This window comes from Mobula birostris, chromosome 19, assembly GCF_030028105.1.
Source record: "Mobula birostris isolate sMobBir1 chromosome 19, sMobBir1.hap1, whole genome shotgun sequence".
In the NCBI taxonomy this organism is placed as follows: Eukaryota; Metazoa; Chordata; class Chondrichthyes; order Myliobatiformes; family Myliobatidae; genus Mobula; species Mobula birostris.
This window is the reverse complement of record NC_092388.1, coordinates 14,852,935-14,873,005: the sequence shown is the minus strand read 5'-3', so window position 1 is coordinate 14,873,005 and position 20,071 is coordinate 14,852,935. Positions and strand designations below refer to the sequence as shown.

At 42.9% G+C, this 20,071-nt stretch overlaps 1 protein-coding gene across 1 annotated transcript in view; it reads left to right on the top strand.

Annotated features, from left to right (window-relative positions):
• The first annotated feature begins 671 nt into the window (after positions 1 to 671).
• srd5a1 (steroid-5-alpha-reductase, alpha polypeptide 1 (3-oxo-5 alpha-steroid delta 4-dehydrogenase alpha 1)) overlaps positions 672 to 20,071 on the top strand; it is a 33,781-nt gene continuing 14,381 nt past the window's right edge. The window contains exons 1-2 of the mRNA XM_072283015.1: positions 672 to 967; positions 15,142 to 15,308. Of these exons, the coding sequence (XP_072139116.1) occupies positions 672 to 967; positions 15,142 to 15,308 (463 nt within the window). The remainder of the gene's footprint in view (positions 968 to 15,141; positions 15,309 to 20,071) is intronic.

Sequence of the window (20,071 nt, the reverse complement as noted above, 5' to 3'; positions counted from 1 at the left end):
ATTTCTTATTCTTTTATTCCCTTTGTCTTGGTTTTTATTCATCCGACCCCTCACTACCTCCTCATTCCCTTTATTTTTCCCTTCACAATAATCCACCTCTCCCCAGCTGCCTACCTCTGGTCCCAAGTCTCTATCCCTCTCCTTCTCCACTTTCTTTCCCTCAATCCCGCCTCTTATCTTGTCCGCCATTACCGGACCCACACGACCCCCTCCCAGCAATTTCCGTTCCTTCCCCACTCTCTTTCCCTCAACAGGTTCCAAAACACACTCACGCATCAAGCAAAACACAGCCGGCTTCCACTCAAGTCAAGTCAAGTCAAGTCAAGTCAAGTCAAGTCAAGTCACCACCCCCCCCCCCCCCCCCCCCCCCAGCGCCTTCTTATCCGTTCCGCATTAAAACCCGTTCTCCGTCTTCCCGTCATTTACATGCGGGGGTGGTCCCACGGAACTGGTAAATTAATAGCGCCGCCCGGGAAAAGCTTTTTCCTTCCAATGAGCTCTGTGTAGAGATTTAGCTTTCCCTAGTGCACGGTGATAACCGATATTCACCTTACTGGCGCCGTATTTTGCAGTCGAATTTCAACCTTTGCGAAAAACGCCTTTTTTTTGCCTTCCGCGTAAGCAAAAGGCTTGACAACCGCTAACAATTCTCGATGATGTTCTGGCACACGATGTCTCGGTTCCTTTTATATGTGGATAATGAAAGCGAGTTCCTGATAAAGGTGCTGTCGTGGCTGCTTATGCTTCTGGGTGGCTGCATTTTCTTGTACAGGCAGATAAATTTGCCTTACGGGAGGCATGTCACCGATGCATACAGATTTCGCATCAACGTTAAGGTTGCTTGGTTTTTCCAAGAGATCCCAGCCCTGGCAATCCCACTGTATTTCTTTTTCAGGGTTTACGACAGACCCTTGCTACTTCCTAATCAGCTCTTGCTCGGCATGTTTATTTGTCACTACAGCCAGAGGTAAGTCTCTAGTAATTGTAGGCATCTGTTCGCCTCGGTAAAACTATTCACCCTTCAATGAGCGTTGATATGCTGCAAATAATTGATCAATCTTGCAAGGTATTCGGTCACACCATCTCATAATGCCACCTCGTAAGCATGGTCGGCACAACGCTTTATAGTACAGGCGTCCTGCGTTCAATTCGTGCCGCTGTCATTAAGGAGTGTGTGTTGCCTCCCAGTCGAAAAGTCCGACCTGTTGGTCATGGTAAATTGTCCCGTGCTTAGGAGGAATACTGGGTGGTCTGGCTCGAAGGGCGGGGTGGTAAGTGCAGATGCCAGATAGTTGAGTATGTTTGTGCGGTAGGTTCTAAGTAATTGTGGGGAAAAAAGTGTTTAAAATGCTAATATGAGGAGGCATACTTTTAAAGTGATGGAAGGATTGTATGGGGGGGCATTTTTTTTTACACAGATCTGTGGGTGCCTGGGGTGGTGGTAGAGACAGATACATATATTTAAGAACCTCTTAGATGGGTACATGGATAATAGAAAAAAAATGGAGGATAATGTGAGAGGGAAGGTGATGCACCATCAATAACTCCAAAAGACTGGAAGTAGAGTAAATACTGAAAGGTTTTTATTAGCAGTAAAATGTGACCTCCACCATGCTGAGTATCTGCCTTGGATTGAGGGAGGAGCAATGGCACAATCGCCTTTATTCAGGGGTCTGTGAGAGGAGCCACAGGAGCAGTCAGCAGGGGGCATGTCCAGACAGGTAACCCAGTTACAACATATATATGGAAACCGTGTCCTCCCACCTATCAGGTAAAACCACGTAGGCATACTGAGGGTCCGCATGAAGTAAGTGAACCCTCTCGACCACCGGGGAGTATTTATTGCTCCTCGCATGTTTCCGGAGCAGCACTGGGCCTGGGAACGTCAGCCAAGTTGGTAGGGTGGTCCCAGTGGTCGACTTTCTGGGAAAAGAAAAGAGCCGCTCATGAGGGGTGGCATTGGTGGCCGTGCATAACAGGGAGCGGATGGAGTGGAGTGCCTCGGGAAGGACCTCCTGCCAGCAGGAGACCGGCAGTCCCTTTGACCTGAGGGCTAAGAGTGTGGCCTTCCACACCATGGCATTCTCCTTCTCTACCTGTCCATTCCCCCAGGGATTATAGCTCGTGATCCTGCTAGTTGTAATTCCCCTTGCCAGCAGGTATTGGCGCAGCTCGTCATTCATAAACGAGGACCCTCTGTCACTGTGGATATAGCATGGGTATCCGAACAGAGTGAAGAGCTTGCGCAGGGCTTTTATAACTGACGTGGTAGTGGTTTAGGGGCAGGGGATGGCGAAGTGGAACCGCGAGTACTTGTCGATAATGTTAAGAAAGTACACATTGCGGTCGGTGGAGGGAAGGGGGCCCTTAAAGTCAACACTCAGTCACTCAAAGGGGCGGGTGGCCTTGATGAGTTGTGCCTTTTTGGGTCAGTAGAAGTGCGGTTTGCACTCTGTGCAGACTTAGCAGTCCCTGGTCATCGTCCTGATCTCCTCAAGGGAGTAAGGCAGGTTCTGGGCTTTCACGAAGTGGAAAAGCCGTGTGACCCCTGGGTGGCAAAGATCTGCATGTAGGGCGTATAGCCGGTCGATCTGCACGCTGGCTCACGTTCCCCGGGATGGGGCATCGGAGGGCTCGTTGAGCTTCCCAGGCCTGTACATGATGTCATAGTTGTAGGTGGAGAGTTCGATTCTCCACCTCAGAATTTTATCATTTTTGATTTTGCCCCGCTGTTGGTTACTAACCATGAATGTGACTGAGCGCTGGTCAGTCAGCAGGGTGAACTTTTTGCCGGCGAGATAGTGCCTCCAGTGCCTAATAGCTTCCACTATGGCCTGGGCCTCTTTCTCCATCGCGGAGTGCCAAACTTCAGGGCCTTGAAGGGTACGGGAGAAGAATGCCACCGGCCTTCCTGCCTGGTTGAGGGTAGCAGCCAGTGCAAAGTCGGAGGCGTCACTCCCTACTTGGAAGGGAATGGCCTCATCCACCGCATGCGTTGCTGCTTTGGCAATGTCTCCTTTTGATGCGGCTGAAGGCCGCGTGGGCCTCGGCAGAGAGGGGGAATGTGGTGGACTTGACCAGGGGGCGGGCCTTGTCTGCGTAGTTAGAGACCCATTGGGCGTAATATGAAAAGAAGCCCAGGCACCTTTTGAGGGCTCTGAGGGTGTTGGGAAGAGGGAGTTCCAACAGAGGGTGCATACAGGTGGGGGCAGGGCCAATGACTCCATTCTCCACGACACACCCAAGGATAGCAAGGCGGGTGGTTCCGAACACACACTTGTCCTTGTTATAGGTGAGATTGAAAGCTTTGGCCACTTGGAGAAATTTTTGGAGGTTGTTGTCGTGATCCTGCTGGTCATGACCGCAGATGGTGATATCATCCAGATATGGGAACGTGGCCTTCAGTTGGCACTGGTCCACCATCCGGTCCATTTCCCTCTGGAAGACATACATCATTCGTGACACCAAAGGGGACGTGCAGGAAGTGATAAAGCCTGCCTTCCGCCTTGAAGGCGGTGTAAGGGCGGTCCTCCCGGCGGATGGGGAGCTGATGGTAAGCGGATTTTAGGTCTATGGTCGAGTACACCTCGTACTGTGCTATCTGACGATATCCGTGATGCAATGAGGCATGACCAGTAATGTAAAGTCTCAATATTCTGTGCCCTGCACCACTAGCGTCGCTACGCAACCCCCCTGGATGTCTGTTGTATGCGACCCGGAAGCCATGGTGACCCTCTGACTTACCAGCCGTATCGCGAGTCCGCAATGCTGCACCATGTCCGGGTGGATAAAATTCTCCGTGCTGCCCGTGTCAAACAGGCAGCCTGTCCTGCACCCCTCCACCAGGATGTCCATCATTGACCTTGCAAGCTGGTGGGGAGCGCTTTGGTGGAGGGTCACAGAGGCCAGGGTTGAGTCGCTGTCTTGATCCGGCGTGGTGGGGTGCCCTGTGAGCACCAGTTGGTCGTAGGCGGTGGGAGGTGGCGACGACCAAGATGGCCGCCCCTATGTCTCGCATGTGGAGGCGGCGTGCAGGAAAGTTGGCGACCCCCATGTCTTGCACGCGGCGCTGCTGGATCCCGCTCACGGTTTTGACTTACAGATCTTGACGAAGTGGCCCTTCTTTCCGTAGCTGGAGCAGGTAGCTTCTCGGGCCGGGCAGTGTTTCCAGGGGTGCTCCTCGAGTCCGCAGAAGTAGCACTTCGCGGACTTGTGACTGGCAGCAGCCAAGGTCAATTTGCCGGTGGGTTACGGGGCCTGCGGTGCCCACAAGGCCGTTGGGAGATGCGTACCTGGGGAGCTTCAGAGTTGTGCAAAGCGGCCTCCAGCGTGTCGGCCAGCTCAATCGCCGAACGTAAGGTAACATCAGCTTGTTCTAGCAGCCGCTGGCGCACATACACTGACCTGGTCCCTGTGACAAAGGCGTCTCTCATTAGGAGCTCCGCATGCTGTTCTGCCGTCAGTTCTTGGGAGCCGCAGGTCTGCACGAGCGTCCGTAGTGCCTAGATAAACTCAGCACTCGACTCCTTGGGCCACTGCTGCCATGTTGCTAAGCGATGCCGCGCGTAGACAGTGTTTACTGGCCCCGGGTATTGTCTTTTGAGGGTACTCATCGCGCCGTCGTAGCTTGGCTGGTCTCTGATCATCGAGTAGACCCGTGGACTGACCCTGGAGAGGAGAACTCTGCATTTCGCTGTGGATTCCGTCACTTCAATCTCCTCTAGGTATGATTCGAAGCAGGCCAGCCAGAGTTCAAAAGCGTTTCCAGCTTCAGGTGTTTGCGGGTCGAGGTCTAACTTGTCAGGTCTGAGAACGTTCCATGCTTTAAAATTACTGCTAATAAAATTGATGCACCATCAATAACTCCAAAAGACTGAAAGTAGAGTAAATACTGAAAGGCTTTTATTAGCAGTAAAATGTGACCTCCATCATGCTGAGTATCTGCCCCTGGACTGAGGAGGAGGAGCAATGGCGTAATCACCTTTATTCAGGGGTCTGTGGGAGGAGTCACAGGAGCAGTCAGCAGAAGGGCGTGTCCAGACAGATAACCCAGTTACAACATATATATATATATATATATATATATATATATAGTTTACCACATTAGGGTTCGAATGACCTTAGAGTTGGTTAGAAAATAAGCATAGCATCATGCTGAGGTGCTCTATGTATTAAGTTTACAACTGTGCCAACCAAGAGATCAGTGATATAAAGACTAAAAGGGAGGTGAGAGTTGATATTGGACCACTGGAATGTGAAGCTGGTGAGATAGTAATGTGGAACAAAGAATCATGGATAAAGATAGATCTGGTCCGCGGGTTGAAGTTCGAAACTGGAAAAAGACCAAATTTGAAGAAGTGAGAAAGGATCTAAAAATCGTTGATTGGGACAGGTTGTTCTCTGGCAAGTATGTGGGAGTATCTGGTAAGTGGGAGACCTTCAGAGGAGAAATTTTGAGAGTGCAGAGTTTGTCTGTCAGGATTAAAGACAAAGTGAGTAAGAATAAGGAACCTTGGTTCTCGAGGGATATTGGAACTCTGATAAAGAAGAAGAGAGAGACGTTTAACATGTATAGGAAACAGGGAGCAAATAAGGTGCTTGAGGAATGTAAAAAGTGCAAAAAAATACTTAAGAAAGAAATCAGGAGGGCTGAAAGAAGACATGAGGTTGCTTTGGCAATCAAAGTGAAGGATAATCCAAAGAGCTTCTACAGGTATATTAAAAGCAAAAGGAAAGTAAGGAATAAAATTGGTCCTCTTGAAGATCAGAGTGGTCGGCTATGTATGGAACCAAAGGAAATGAGGGAGATCTTAAATGGGATTTTTGCGTCTGTATTTACTAAGGAAACTGGCATGAAGTCTATGGAAATAAGGCAAACAATTAGTAAGGTCATGGAACCTATACAGATTGAAGAGGAGGAGGTGCTTGCTATCTTGAGGCAAATCAGAGTAGATAAATCCCCAGGACCTGACAGGGTATTCCCACGGATCTTGAAGGAGACTGGTGTTGAAATTGCAGGGTCCCTGGCAGATATATTTAAAATGTCGGTATCCATGGGTGAAGTGCCGGAGGACTGGAGGATAGCTCATGTTGTTCCCTTGTTTAAAAAAGGCTCAAAAAGTAATCCGGGAAATTATAGGCCAGTAAGTTTGACATCAGTAGTAGGTAAATTATTGGAAGGAGTACTAAGAGATAGGGTCTACAAGTATTTGGATAGACAGGGACTTATTAGGGAGAGTCAACATGGTTTGGTGTGTGGTAGGTCATGTTTAACAAATCTATTGGAGTTTTTTGAGGAGGTTACCAGGAAAGTGGATGTAGGGAAGGCAGTGGATGTTGTCTACATGGACTTCAGTAAGGCCTTTGATAAGGTCCCGCATGGGAGGTTAGTTAGGAAGATTCAGTCGCTAGGTATACATGGTGAGGTAGTAAATTGGATTAGACATTGGCTCAATGGGAGAAGCCAGAGAGTGATAGTGGAGGCCTGTGACTAGTGGTGTGCCACAGGGATCAGTGCTGGGTCCGTTGTTATTTGTCATCTATATCAGCAGTCCCCAACCACCGGGCTGCGGACCGGTACCGGGCCATGAGGAAACGATATGATTTGGCGATATGAGTCAGCTGCACCTTCCCTCATTCCCTGTCACAGCCACTGTTGAACTTGAACACACGCGAGGTCATTACCCGCGCGTCATCCATGTCAGCGCGGGAAGGAGATCAACTCCTCGAGCTTGCAAATGACGGCGGGCTGAAAAGTATGTTTGACATAACATCTCTGCTGGCATTCTGGATCAAAGTCAAGGCTAAATATCCTGAGATAGCCAGGAAAGCACTGAAAACGTTGCTTCCATTTCCAACATATCTCTGCAATGAATGCAACGAAAACTAAATTGCCGAATAGACTGGACATAAGGAACCCCCTTCGAGTATCGCTGTCTCCCATCACCCTTCGATAGGACCGTCTTATTGCAGGCAAACAAGCCCAGGGCTCCCACTGATTCAGCGATATTGGTGTGTTCCAATGATTTCATATGTTCATACGTGGAAATTATGTGCTGTGTGTCTTAATATCCAAGCGTTACTTAAAAATGTTATGATGCTATTGACTAATAAGTGACTTATATAACCATATAACAATTACAGCACGGAAACAGGCCATCTCGGCCCTTCTAGTCCGTGCCGAACGCTAGTCTCACCTAGTCCCACCGACCTGCACTCAGCCCATAACCCTCCATTCCTTTCCTGTCCATATACCTATCCAATTTTTCTTTAAATGATAATATCGACCCTGCCTCTACCACTTCTACTGGAAGTCCGTTCAACACTTACTTCAAGCTCCCTGTCCTCCCCTGAAAATTGACTTATCACTGTATTCATGCGAGGAAAATATGCACTGTGTGTTTAATATTAAATTCGTTAGATAAACCCTTTTAGAAACGAAATTGAGTGTATTAGCCACTTATCACCTATATTTCGGTTGTGATTAACACTTCCCGCCCCCCCCCCCACTAAACAGAATCACCAAAAATGATTTGTAGGAAAAAAATTGGCACGTACACGCATGTGCACTGGTGCCCACGCAAGGCTTCATGGTCATTGTAGTCTTTCTCTGGGTAAACAACGTATTTGACTGCTACTCTTGTCCGTTGGCAACCCTACCCACCACCCCCCCAACCCCCCAGTCGGCAAGAATATTGTCAATATTAAACCGATCCGCAGTGCAAAAAAGGTTGGGGATCCCTGATCTATATCAATGATCTGGATGATATTGTGGTAAATTGGATCAGTAAATTTACTGATGATACAAAGATTGGAGGAGTAGTGAAGAGTGAAGAAGGTTTTCAAAGTTTGCAGAGGGATTTGGACCAGCTGGAAAAATGGCCTGAAAAATGGCAGATGGAGTTTAATACAGACAAGTGTGAGGATTGCACTTTGGAAGGACAAACCAAAGTAGAACATACAAGGTAAATGGAAGGGCACTGTGGAATGCAGTAGAACAGAGGGATCTGGGAATACAGATACAAAATTCCCTAAAAGTGACGTCACAGGTAGATAGGGTCGTAAAGAGAGCTTTTGGTATATTGGCCTTTATAAATCAAAGTATTGAGTATAAGAGTTGGAATGTTATGGTGAGGTTGCATAAGACATTGGTGAGGCGGAATTTGGAGTATTGTATACAGTTTTGGTCACCTAATTACAGGAAGGATATTAATAAGGTTGAAAGAGTGCAGAGAAGGTTTACAAGGATGTTGCCGGGACTTGAGAAACTGAGTTACAGAGAAAGGTTGAATAGGTTAGTACTTTATTCTCTGGATCATAGAAGAATGAGAGATTTGATAGAGGTATATAAAATTATGATGGGTATAGATAGAGTGAATGCAAGTAGACTTTTCCCACTGAGGCTAGGGGAGAAAAAAACCAGAGGACATGGCTTAAGGGTGAAGGGGGAAAAGTTTAAAGGGAACATTGGGGGGGGGGGCTTCTTCACCCAGAGAGTGGTGGGAGTGTGGAATGAGCTGCCAGATGAAGTGGTAAATGCAGGCTCACTTTTAACATTTAAGAAAAACTTGGACTGGTACATGGATGAGAGGTGTATGGAGGGATATGGTCCAGGTGCAGGTCAGTGGGACTAGGCAGAAAAATGGTTCGGCACAGCCAAGAAGGGCCAAAAGGCCTGTTTCTGTGCTGTAATGTTTCTATGGTTTCTAAAGAAATGGCAGAACGTAATGAGTACTTTGCTTCAGTCTTTACTGTGGAAGACACTAGCTGTATGCCAGGGGTCCATAAGTGTCAGAGAGCAGGGATAAGTTGCCATTGCTATTACAAAGGAAAAGGTGCAGGCAAACTGAAAGGACATGGTAGAATATACCCTGCATGTAGAAATACCTCCAAATCAGGCAGCAGCCCTTGATTCTACAATCACTCAGTACTGCAGAAGGAGGACAAAGACCGGTGGAAAAGGACTTCATGTCAGGGAAAATCCTTCAGTGATTAGAGAGAAAATTGAGGAGTGACTGAGGTGCAGGGTGGCAGAAAGGAGAAGAGGATAGGAAAAGAAGCTCAAACCATGGTAGTTAGTGTAAGATTGGGATTCAGTTCCCGGTGATTTCTGTAAGGAGTTTGTATGTTCTCCCGTGACTGCATGAGTTTCTTCCTGTTTCCTGCAACATCTGAAAGACGTACCGGTTAGTTAGTGACACTTGCGGTCAGCCCCCAGCACCGCTGATGCAAATGATGCATTTCACTGTGTGTTTCGATGCAGATGTGATAAAAATCTTCAATCTTTTAAAATAAAATCTTTAAGAGGATTGGGGTAAGTAGATAAAAATTCTAGGAGAGGGAAAATTCATGAGGTTGGAAAAGATTGTGGAGAGATAAGAGGAAGAACAAAGTGAGGGGAGGATTTTGGCGGGGGGGGGAAATAAGGGCAGAATGTTGTTGACAGGATGCAATTATGAAAGAAAGGAATGTATCTAACCTCTTCATTGGTTCAGCCACAACTGGAGTATTGTACAGGTCGACCTTCACTGATCCGACTACCTGTAATCTGGTTCCTTCGATAATCCGGCACTGATTATGCTTAATGTCATCCTTCTGTAATTCGGCACTTTCACTAATCCGGCACTCCTCAAGTCTCAATGCTGCCGGATTAGTGAAGGTCGACCTGTATATAGTTCTGAAAACCACACTTTCAAAGTTCTTTCTTTTTCAATCTTTTTATTAGTTTCATAGAATATAAACATAACATAGCAATAATACAAAGTTGTTGGGAATACATTGTTATACTTAACATGAGTAATTATAAAACCAAATAGTATTTAATTGACAAAACTCTCAATCATGTAGGATACCAATGAAAAATACAGGACAAAAAGAAAATATCTAGACAAAAATCATGAAAAAAGAAAAAAAAACAAAACCCCCTCAAAAAGAAACTAATCTCAATAGAATTAATCAACTAAACTAAAAAAAGACCTGGACAATTTTAATAACGTAAAAGTGGAAGAAAAGAAAACCTTTGTGTCGACGACTCTGTTCCTCTCAACCAACACTACAGAGAAGTAAAATAAGTTTGGAAATGGTCAAATTACATCCTATGAAAATGCTGAATAAATATCCTCCAAGTTTTTTCAAATTTAATGGAAGGGTCATAAACCACACTTCTAATTTTTTCCAAATTTAAACACAACATAGTTTGTGAAAACCAGTGAAATACAGTAGGAGGGTTAATCTCTTTCCAATTCAGCAAAATGGATCTTCTAGCCATTAAAGTAAGAAATGCAATCATCCGACGAGCTGAAGAGGTTAAATGATTTGAGTCTATCATTGGTAATCCAAAAACAGCAGTAATTGGGTGAGGTTGTAAGTCTGTCTTCAAAACCATTGAAATAATATCAAAAATATCTTTCCAATATTTTTTCCAACAAAGGACATGACCAAAACATGTAAGTTAAAGAAGCTATCTCGGAATGACATCTATCACATATAGGATTAATATAAGAATAATAATGAGATTGTTATCTTTGGACATATGAGCCCTGTGCACTACTTTAAACTGTATCAACACATGTTTAGCACATATAGAGGATGAATTAACTAATTGAAGAATTTTTTCCCATTTTTCAATCAGTATAATAATCTTAAGTTCTTTTTCCCAGTCAGTTTTAATTTTATTGGAAACATCAGGACCTAAATTCATAATTATATTATAAATAATTGCTACAACATTTTTCTCAGAGAGATTTAGATCTAAAATTTTTTCCAAAATATCCATTGGATATGAGTGTGGAAAATTAGGAGAAACAGTAATTTAAAAGTTTCTAATCTGTATGTAACTTAAAAAAGTGAGATCTGGGTAAATTATATTTATTAGAAAGTTGATCAAAGGACATGAAACAATTATCCAAAAATAAATCACGAAAACGTACTATACCTTTGATTTTCCAATCAAAGTAAGCTTGATCCATAGTGGAAGGTTGAAAAAGGAAATTAGATATAATAGGACTTGCTAACATAAATTGATTGAACCCAAAAAATCTTCGGAATTGAAACCATATACGTAAAGTATGCTTAACTATTGGATTATTCATTTGTTTATACAATTTAGAAGAAGTAAAAGGAAGCGAAGTTCCTAAAACCGAACCTAAAGAAGACCCTTGTAATGAATTACATTCAAGATTTACCCAATGTGGACTTGAAGTTGCATCCAAATCTCGTAACCAAAATTTTAAGTATCGAATATTAATTGCCCCATAATAAAATTAAAATTCGGGAGGGTGAGCCCCGCCTCTTTTTTAGATTTCTGTAAATACCTTTTACCTAGCCTAGGATTTTTGTTCTGCCATATATATGAGGAAATTTTTGAATCAACATTATCAAAAAAAGATTTTGGGATAAAAATTGGAACCGATTGAAATACATATAGAAATTTAGGCAAAATAATCATCTTAATAGCATTAATCCAACCAATCAAAGACAAAGATATTGGTGACCATTTAGTAAACAAGAGTTTAATCTGATCAATTAAAGGTAAAAAAAATTAGCTTTAAATAAATCTTTATACTTTTTCGTAATTATAATCCCTAAATATATAAATGAGTCAGTAACCAATTTAAATGGTAAACATCCATAAATAGGTACCTGCTTATTTAGGGGAAATAATTCACTCTTATTAAGATTTAACTTGTAGCCAGAAAAATTACTAAATTGAGCCAACAAAGCTAAAATAGCAGGAATTGACTTCTCCAGATTAGAGATACATAATAACAAGTCATCTGCATATAGTGATAATTTATGTATTTCATTTCCGCGGGTAATACCAAAAATGTTGGGCGAGTCACGGATAGCAATTGCTAAAGGTTCAAGGGCGATATTAAATAGTAAAGGACTAAGAGGGCATCCTTGCCTAGTACCACGAAATAGACGGAAAAAGGGAGATCTTTGATTATTAGTACAAACCGAAGCTACCGGGGAATAATATAACAATTTAATCCAAGATATAAATATCAAACTAAAATTAAATTTCTCAAGCACACTAAGTAAATAAGACCATTCAACTCTGTCAAAGGCTTTCTCAGCATCTAGTGAGATAATACGTTCCGGGGTAGTAAGTGAGGGAGTATAAACAATATTCATTAACCTCCTAATATTAAAGGATGAATAACAATTTTTAATAAATCCAGTTTGGTCCATAGATATAATTTGAGGTAATACCTTCTCTAACCTAGTTGCTAAAATTTTTGAATCTACATTCAAAAGAGATATCGGTCTGTATGATGCACAATCAGTAGGATCTTTATTCTTTTTAAGAATTAAGGAAATAGAGGCTTCATAAAATGATCGTGGTAATTTACCTAAACTGATTGCTTCTTTGAATATTCTAGACAACCACGGAGAGAGAATAGAGGAAAAGGATTTAAAAAATTCCACTGTAAACCCGTCCGGACCGGGTGTTTTACCAGAAATCAATGATGAGATTGCAGTTATTATTTCTTCCTCTGTAATAGGAGTTACTAATGATAAGCAATCTTTGGGTGATAATTTCGGAAAATTCAGTTTACTTAAAAAATCATGCATGATATTAAAATCATGAGGAAAATCAGAGTGATATAAAGAGGTATAAAATTCTTGAAAGGTTTTGTTTATCCCGTCATGATCAACTGTCAAAGTATCAGCGTGTTTGTGAATCTTAGTAATTTGACGTTTAACCGAAGCAAATTTCAATTGATCAGCCAATAGTTTACCCAATTTATCACTATGAATATAAAAATCACTTTTAGTTCTCATTAATTGATTTTCAATCAAGGATGTTAATAGTAAACTATATTCCAATTGAAGTTCAACTCTGTGTTTGTACAGCTCCTTACTAGGAGCAATAACGTGTTTTTTTTATCAATTTCTTCAATTTTATCCACCAACAAGAGTATTTCATTCTTAGCATATTTTTTCAAACCAGCTGAATAGGAAATAATCTGACCACGGATATAAGCTTTAAAAACGTCCCAAATTGTTCCATTGGAAACTTCTTTTGTAGTATTACTTGAAAAAAAGAAATCAATCTGTCAACTTTCAAAGTTCAGAGGAAGTTGATGATCAAAGTACGTACTTGCCAACATGTACTACTTTGAGATTTATTTTCTTTCAGACATTCACAATAGAACAAGCAAATATAACAGAGTCAGTGAAAAAAACACAGACTGACAAAACAACCAATTTGCTAAAGAAGACAAACTATGCAAATACAAAATAAATTAAATAAGTAAATAAATAATACTGAAAAAACTGAGTGTTAAGTCCTTGAAAATGAGTCCATAGGTTATGGAGTCAGCTCAGTGTTAAGGTGAGTGAAGATATCCATGCTGGTTGAAAGGTAATAACTCTTATTGAACCTGGTTCTGTGAGACCTAAGGCTGCTGTACCTCCTTCCTGATGGCAGCATCAGGAGGAGAGCATCATCTGGATGGTGGGGTCCTTGATGAGGGATGCTGCCATTTTGTGGCAGCACTTCTTGTACATATGTTCAAAGGATAGAAGAGCTGTTCCTGTGATGCACTGGGCGGTATGCAGTATATATATATATATTTTTGTAGGCTTTTCCATTCTTGGGCATTGGTGTTTCTAATACAGGCCAGATCAAGTTTGCACTGGCAATACATGGTGATGTTTTGTGGGCAGCTCCACTTTCAGAAAGAAAAAGACCCTAGATAAAGTGGAGAGAATATCTATTAAAACGATTCATTCCAGGATTGTGGATCTTTAATTATGTGGGTAGATGTAGAAGCTAGGGTCTTGTCCTTAACACAAAGGAGGTGGTGTATTTGTGTTGAGAAGTGCATTTCTGATGAGGGTCATAAGATTCTTGAAGGTTATGAACAAAGAAGCCTTTCCTGTTGATGGAGAGGCAGCACCATAGTGTAGTGGTTAGTGTAACATTATTCCACAACCAGAGACCTAGGTTCAATTTCCGCTGTTGTCTGTAAGGAGTTTGTGCGGTCTCCCCATAACTGCATGGGTTTCCTCCGGATGCTCTGGTCTCCTCCCACATTCCAAAGACTTATGTGGCAGTAGGTTAATTGGTCACATGGGTGTAATTGTGCAGCACAGGCTCATTGACCCTTTTAAAAATAAACTAGGAGGCATAGAATTTTGCATGAGGGTTTTAATAGTTTCTATAATGAAAGGATGTGATCTGAAATACACTGCACTGTGGAAGCAGATACAATTGCAGCATTTGCAAGAGTGAATGGCAACGATAATTATTTAGAATGAAAGAAGTGGCAGAGATTTTAAGGAGATGGTGGGTTAATATAACCAGATGCACTGCTCTGACACTGACCCTAAATGGATGTAGCCATTCAGTGATTCTATTGTCAAAAAGTAGTGGAGTTTGCTAAAAAGGTAAGTTTGTTGGCTATGAAAAAGAACTATCCATGGCAGTCATCAAAGTCATAGATAATAAGAGGCCCTGTGTTGGTCAGGGTAGACCATGGACGTTGCATCCTGGCTATCTACATTGTTGGTGCAGTTCTGTCAGTCGATACGCAAGCCAGCACAGCACGATACGGAGAGCAAGCTGTTGCCCGTGCAGCAGGCTCCCCCTTGCCACACCGCTGATGAATCCAAAGGAAAGGCAGAGACCGATACAGTTCGGCACTAGTGGCATCGCAGGAGTTGCCAGTCAACATTGAACTCAACATAGGGACTCCAGATCCGGGATTTTCCTCAGGGTTTATTCCTAGCCTTCCCCAGGAGCGGGTGTAGCCACAAAGCAGCGGAGGCTTGAGATCAGAATTTCCCCTCTCCTAGGTGAGCTACTAACCACGGCTGACAAGCCTTATTCTGCCTGGTTTTGAGGCACCGGTAACCAGTCTTTGACCCTTCTCCTGTCAGTAAAGACGGTTCTGCTGGGTGTAGTAGGTAAGCCACATGTGCAGGCCAGGAGTTGGACTTGATTGTCAGAGGCTATTTAAGACGCACACCATTGGGAGTATTTAATAGGTAGTGGGAGCTTATCCCCACTACCACTCCCAGCTGTAACAACCTGAAGGAACCATAATACACTGGAGAATATAATAAATAATGAGTACTTCCATGCTATGCTTTCTTTTAAGTAAAAGGCAATAATTCTGTTCTTCAATGCAGGTCACTGTTATTCCCCTTTTTAATCAGAGGAGGAAAGTCGACACCCTTGAGTACCTTTGCAACTGCTTTGCTGTTTTGTATATGTAATGGATACCTACAGGCTATGAATCTAGTCAAGCATGCTGTTTACACCTCTGATTGGATAACTGATCCACGCTTCCTCACAGGTAATCATCCTCTGGTGAACATTTACTTTAGTGCATGTGGGTTTTCTTAAGTGTGTCTGGATCGCAAATTTATTTGTTGCCAGAGATCAACTTGACATCTAGCTCTTTCTTCCATTAAACTTGGTCTGCAGTAGTTAGTATCACAAATGGACAACTATCCTATCAGTGGCCACTTTATTCACCCCTGTACTCCTGCTCATTGATGCAAACATCTAATCAGCAAAATATATGGCAGCGACTCAGGACATAAAAGCATGCAGACATGGCCAGGAGGTTCAGTTGTTGTTCAGGCCAAACATCAGAATGGGGAAGAAGTGTGATCTAAGTAATTTTGAACGTGGAATGATTGTGGTGTCAGGGTGGTTTGAGTATTTCAGTAACCGCTTACCTGCTGGAATTTTCTCTTATAACAGTCTCTAGAGTTTACAGAGAATGGCATGAAAAACTAAAAATGTTCTAGTAAGTGGCATTTCTATGGGTGAAAATGCCTTGTTAATTAGGCCAGAGGAGAATGGCCATACTGATTCAAGCTGACAAGAAGGCAACAGTATCTTAAATAACCACCAAATTAACAGTGGTGGGCAGAAGAGCATCTCTGAATGCACAACACATTGAACCTTGAAGTGGATGGGCTACAGCAGCAGAAGTCCATGAACATACACGCTGGGGCCACTTTATCAGGTACAAGAAGTAACCAATAAAGTTCCACTAAATGTATACCCAGGTTTCCCCCGCCATCCAAAGGCAGAGGTTCCAATGAAATGGTTCGTAAGCCGAAATGTCGTAAAGTGAAGAAGCAATCACCATTTATTAATATGGGAAAAATTTTTGAGCGTTCCAGACCCAAAAAATAACCTACCAAATCATGCCAAATAACACACAAAACCTAAAATAGCAGTAACATATAGTAAAAGCAGGAATGATATGATAAATACACAGCCTATATAAAGTAGAAATACTTTTTGCAATAATTGAAGCACTACCTAGCGCAGCGAAAATCTCACGCATGTGCTCTCGGCAGAAACACTCTCTCCAGTAACCTTTAAGCTATGAGACTGCCAAATCGTACCAAATAGCAAATCATACTAAATAACACAAAAATACACAACCTATATAAAGTAGAAATAATGTATGTACAGTGTAGTTTCACTTACGAGAATCGGGATGGTGGGTTAGGCTGAGTCGTCGGAAATTGGGGTGGTGGAAGGTAGAGGAGACTGGGGTGTCATCTCATCGTAGTCTGTTTCCAATAGGGTAGCCAGGTCATCTTCTTCTATGTTTGCCTGCCTCGATGTCGAAGGTCGAGGTTCGTCATCTGCTGTGGCTGATGTGAAAGGCTTGAAAAACGACAGTACACTTGACTGCTGAGTCTTGTGCATTTTTCTATCATACAGTTCTTTGTAAGCACGCAAGACATCCTGCAAACCTGCCCTGAACCTACGTGTCCTTTCAAAATTAAAGTCATACTTTTCTGCAATCATTGCAGCGCTGTCAATCGCAGCGAAGATCTCACGCAACTGCTTCACGTTCAGTCCCTGGACGACTTCATTTTCGCTACTGCGTTTGGTTTCGATTGTTAATCTTTCTTCTTGCAATTGCATCTGCTCTTCATCTGTCAATTCTTGGTCATGGGATGCCAAAACCTCCTCAACATCATCTTCGTCAATTTCCACAAACCCAGCCTCCTTAGCCAAGCTCACTATTGTCGTATTTATTGTTGATGGTTCGAAGCCTTTAAAATCGTTCACTGCTTCGGGACGTAGTTTCCTCCAAACGCCATTTCTCATCGAGACTGTTAGCCTATCGAGAGCATCTCCAATGTTGGCGATTGCCAGTTTTATATTGTAGTCTTTCCAGATCTCGTGCAAAGATGCTTCGGAGTTGCCCTGTCTGTCAATAGCACTTACAATAAAACGCATCACATTTTGCGTATAGTAAGCCTTAATTGTGGCTATTAGGCCTTGGTCACACAGCTGCAGCAACGATGTCGTATTCAGCGGTAAGAACACAACACGAATGTTACTGCCGTACTCGGTAATGTCAGGTGGATCAGCAGCACAATTATCGACAATCACAAGACACCTATTATCGAGGTTATTTTCTCTGCAGTATTTTTCAACAAAAGGACTAACGTATCTGCTCACGTACTCAGAAAAAAGCACTTGGGTATTCCAACCACTTGGATGTGAACAGAACACAATGGGAAGTGTTTTCTTATCAACGCCTTTAAGTGCCCTCGGATTTTCTGAATGGTACACTAGTAGAGGCTTAAGGACAGCATCACCAGTGGCGTTAATAATAGGCATTGGGGTAAACGTGTCCTTCGATGTCTTGTGTCCCTTAGCCTGCTTTTCTTCTTTCGAAATATATGTCTTACTCGGCAATTTTTTCCAATAAATTGCAGTTTCGTCACAGTTAAACACTTGCTTATACGAATCATCACCAACTTTATCTGCTCAGGGGATCTCCCATCCACTGCTACCAACCTTATAGTTCCCACACCTCGCACTTCCCGTTTCTACCTCCTACCCAAGATCCACAAACCTGCCTGTCCTGGCCGACCTATTGTCTCAGCTTGCTCCCGCCCCACCTTATCATTGCAAGTGGAACAAGTGCTACACCTGCCCCTACACCTTCTCCAGGGCCCTAAACAGTCCTTCCAGGTGAGGTGACATTTCACCTGTAAGTCTGTTGGGGGCATATACTGTGTTCGGTGCTCCCAGTGTGGCCTCTTGTATATCGGTGAGACCTGACAAAGATTGGGACACTGCTTCGCTGAGCATCTACTCTCCATCTGCCATAATGAGCGGGATCTCCCAGTGGCCACCCATTTCAATTCCACTTTCCCATTCGGATATGTCTATCCATGGCCTCTTGCACTGCTGTGATGAGGCCACACTTAGGTTGGAGGAACAGCACCTTATAATCTGTTTGTGTAGCCTCCAACCTGATGGTATGAACGTCGATTTCTCAAACTTCTGGTAATGCCCCCCAAACCACCCCCCACCCTGTTTTCCATTTCCCATCACCTCTTCCCTCTCTTGCCTCATCTCACCAATCAACTTCCCAGCTCTTTACATCCCTCCCCTTAACAGGTTTGACATATCACCTGGTGGCTCTCTCTCCCCTCCCCCACCTTTTAAATCTACTCTTCAGCTTTTTTTTCCTCCATCCTGCTGAAGTGTTTCGGCCCGAAACGTTGACTGTACTTTTTTCCATAGATGCTGCCTGGCCTGCTGAGTTGATCCAGCATTTTGTTCATGTGTTTGCAACAAAATTTAAATACTACTGACCTAGTGATCACACATCTTTGGACTTTGTTCATACGGTTTCTCCCCCAACCACTAGTACTGAGTGAATGACACACTCGGCTTGCTATTCTGTTGAAAATTCGGTCTGGGAAAGGTCTCTAGCTCCATCATGGGCACTGGCCTCCCCAGCATCCAGGACATCTTCAGAAATGTGATGCCTCAGAAAGGTGGCATCCATCATTAAAGACCCCCATCGCCTAGGATATGCCCTCTTCTCATTGTTACCATCAGAGAGGAGGTCCAAGAACCTGCATGTGTATATACACACACACACACACACACAGACACACACATGTACACGTGTTTTCAGGAACCTTCCACTTCTTCCCCTCCGCAGTCAGAATTCTGAATGGACAATGAACCCATGAACACTTAACCCTGTATTTCTTCTTCTCTTTTGCACTACTTGTTTAATCTTTTATTTAATTTTATTTTATTTAATCTGTATATATGATTTATTGGAATTTATAGTTTTTAGTATTATGTATTGCAATGTACTACTGACACAAAAGAACAAATTTCATGACATATGCCAGTAATATTGTTTCTGATTCTGAAGTTTTTTGATGATACAAAGCCTGAGCTTGCTTCAACCATTTACTTTTGTAATTGATAGAAATTAATGTTGCAACATTTGATTCAAGATAACTTGGAAGTTCTTTTCTAAACTGTGGAATTATTGTGGCAGTTTTTTTAATTGTAGAAATTATTTGACTTGAGGCATTGTTAATGTGCTGAAGTGTATCAGGAAGGTAGTAGACTGGAATGTTGAAACGCTAAACAACGAGCTTTTGAAAACATTGTATCAAAATGTGAAACAAGTTGTCTGCTGAGCTCAAAAATTCACTAATGTAGACTCTGCTTAAGAGACTGCAAAATTAATCCATGGTTGAGAGAGAAACTGAGAGTGGGTTAGATAATTTTACCCTTGTGAGTATTTGTTAAAAGGGTACTGCATGTAAATGGTTCCTCATTATTCTGGAGCTGTACATTGCAATACATAATAAAACTATAAATTACAATAGGAAGTACATATATATCTAAGTCGTGCAAAAAGATAGGAAAAAAATAATGAGATAGTGTTCATTGTCCATTCAGAAATCTGAGGAGGGGAAGGAGCGGTTTCTGAAACATCAAGTATGTGTCTTCAGGCTCCAATACCTCTTCCTTGAGAGTAACTATGGGAAGAGGGCCTGTCTTTGATGATGGAGGTCCTTAATGAAGGATGCCACTTTTTTGAGGCCTTGCCTTTTGAAGGTGTTCTTGATGCTGGGAGGTTAGTGCCCATAATGGAGTTGGCTGAGTTCACAACTTTTTGTAGCTTTTTCTGATCCTGTGCGGTGACCCCTCTGTACCAACCTGTTAAAATGCTCCGCGCGGTACAGCTGCAGAAAATTGCAAGAGGCTTTGAGAGTGTTGAGAAATTTGAAAGAGCGAGAGTGTGTGTGTGTG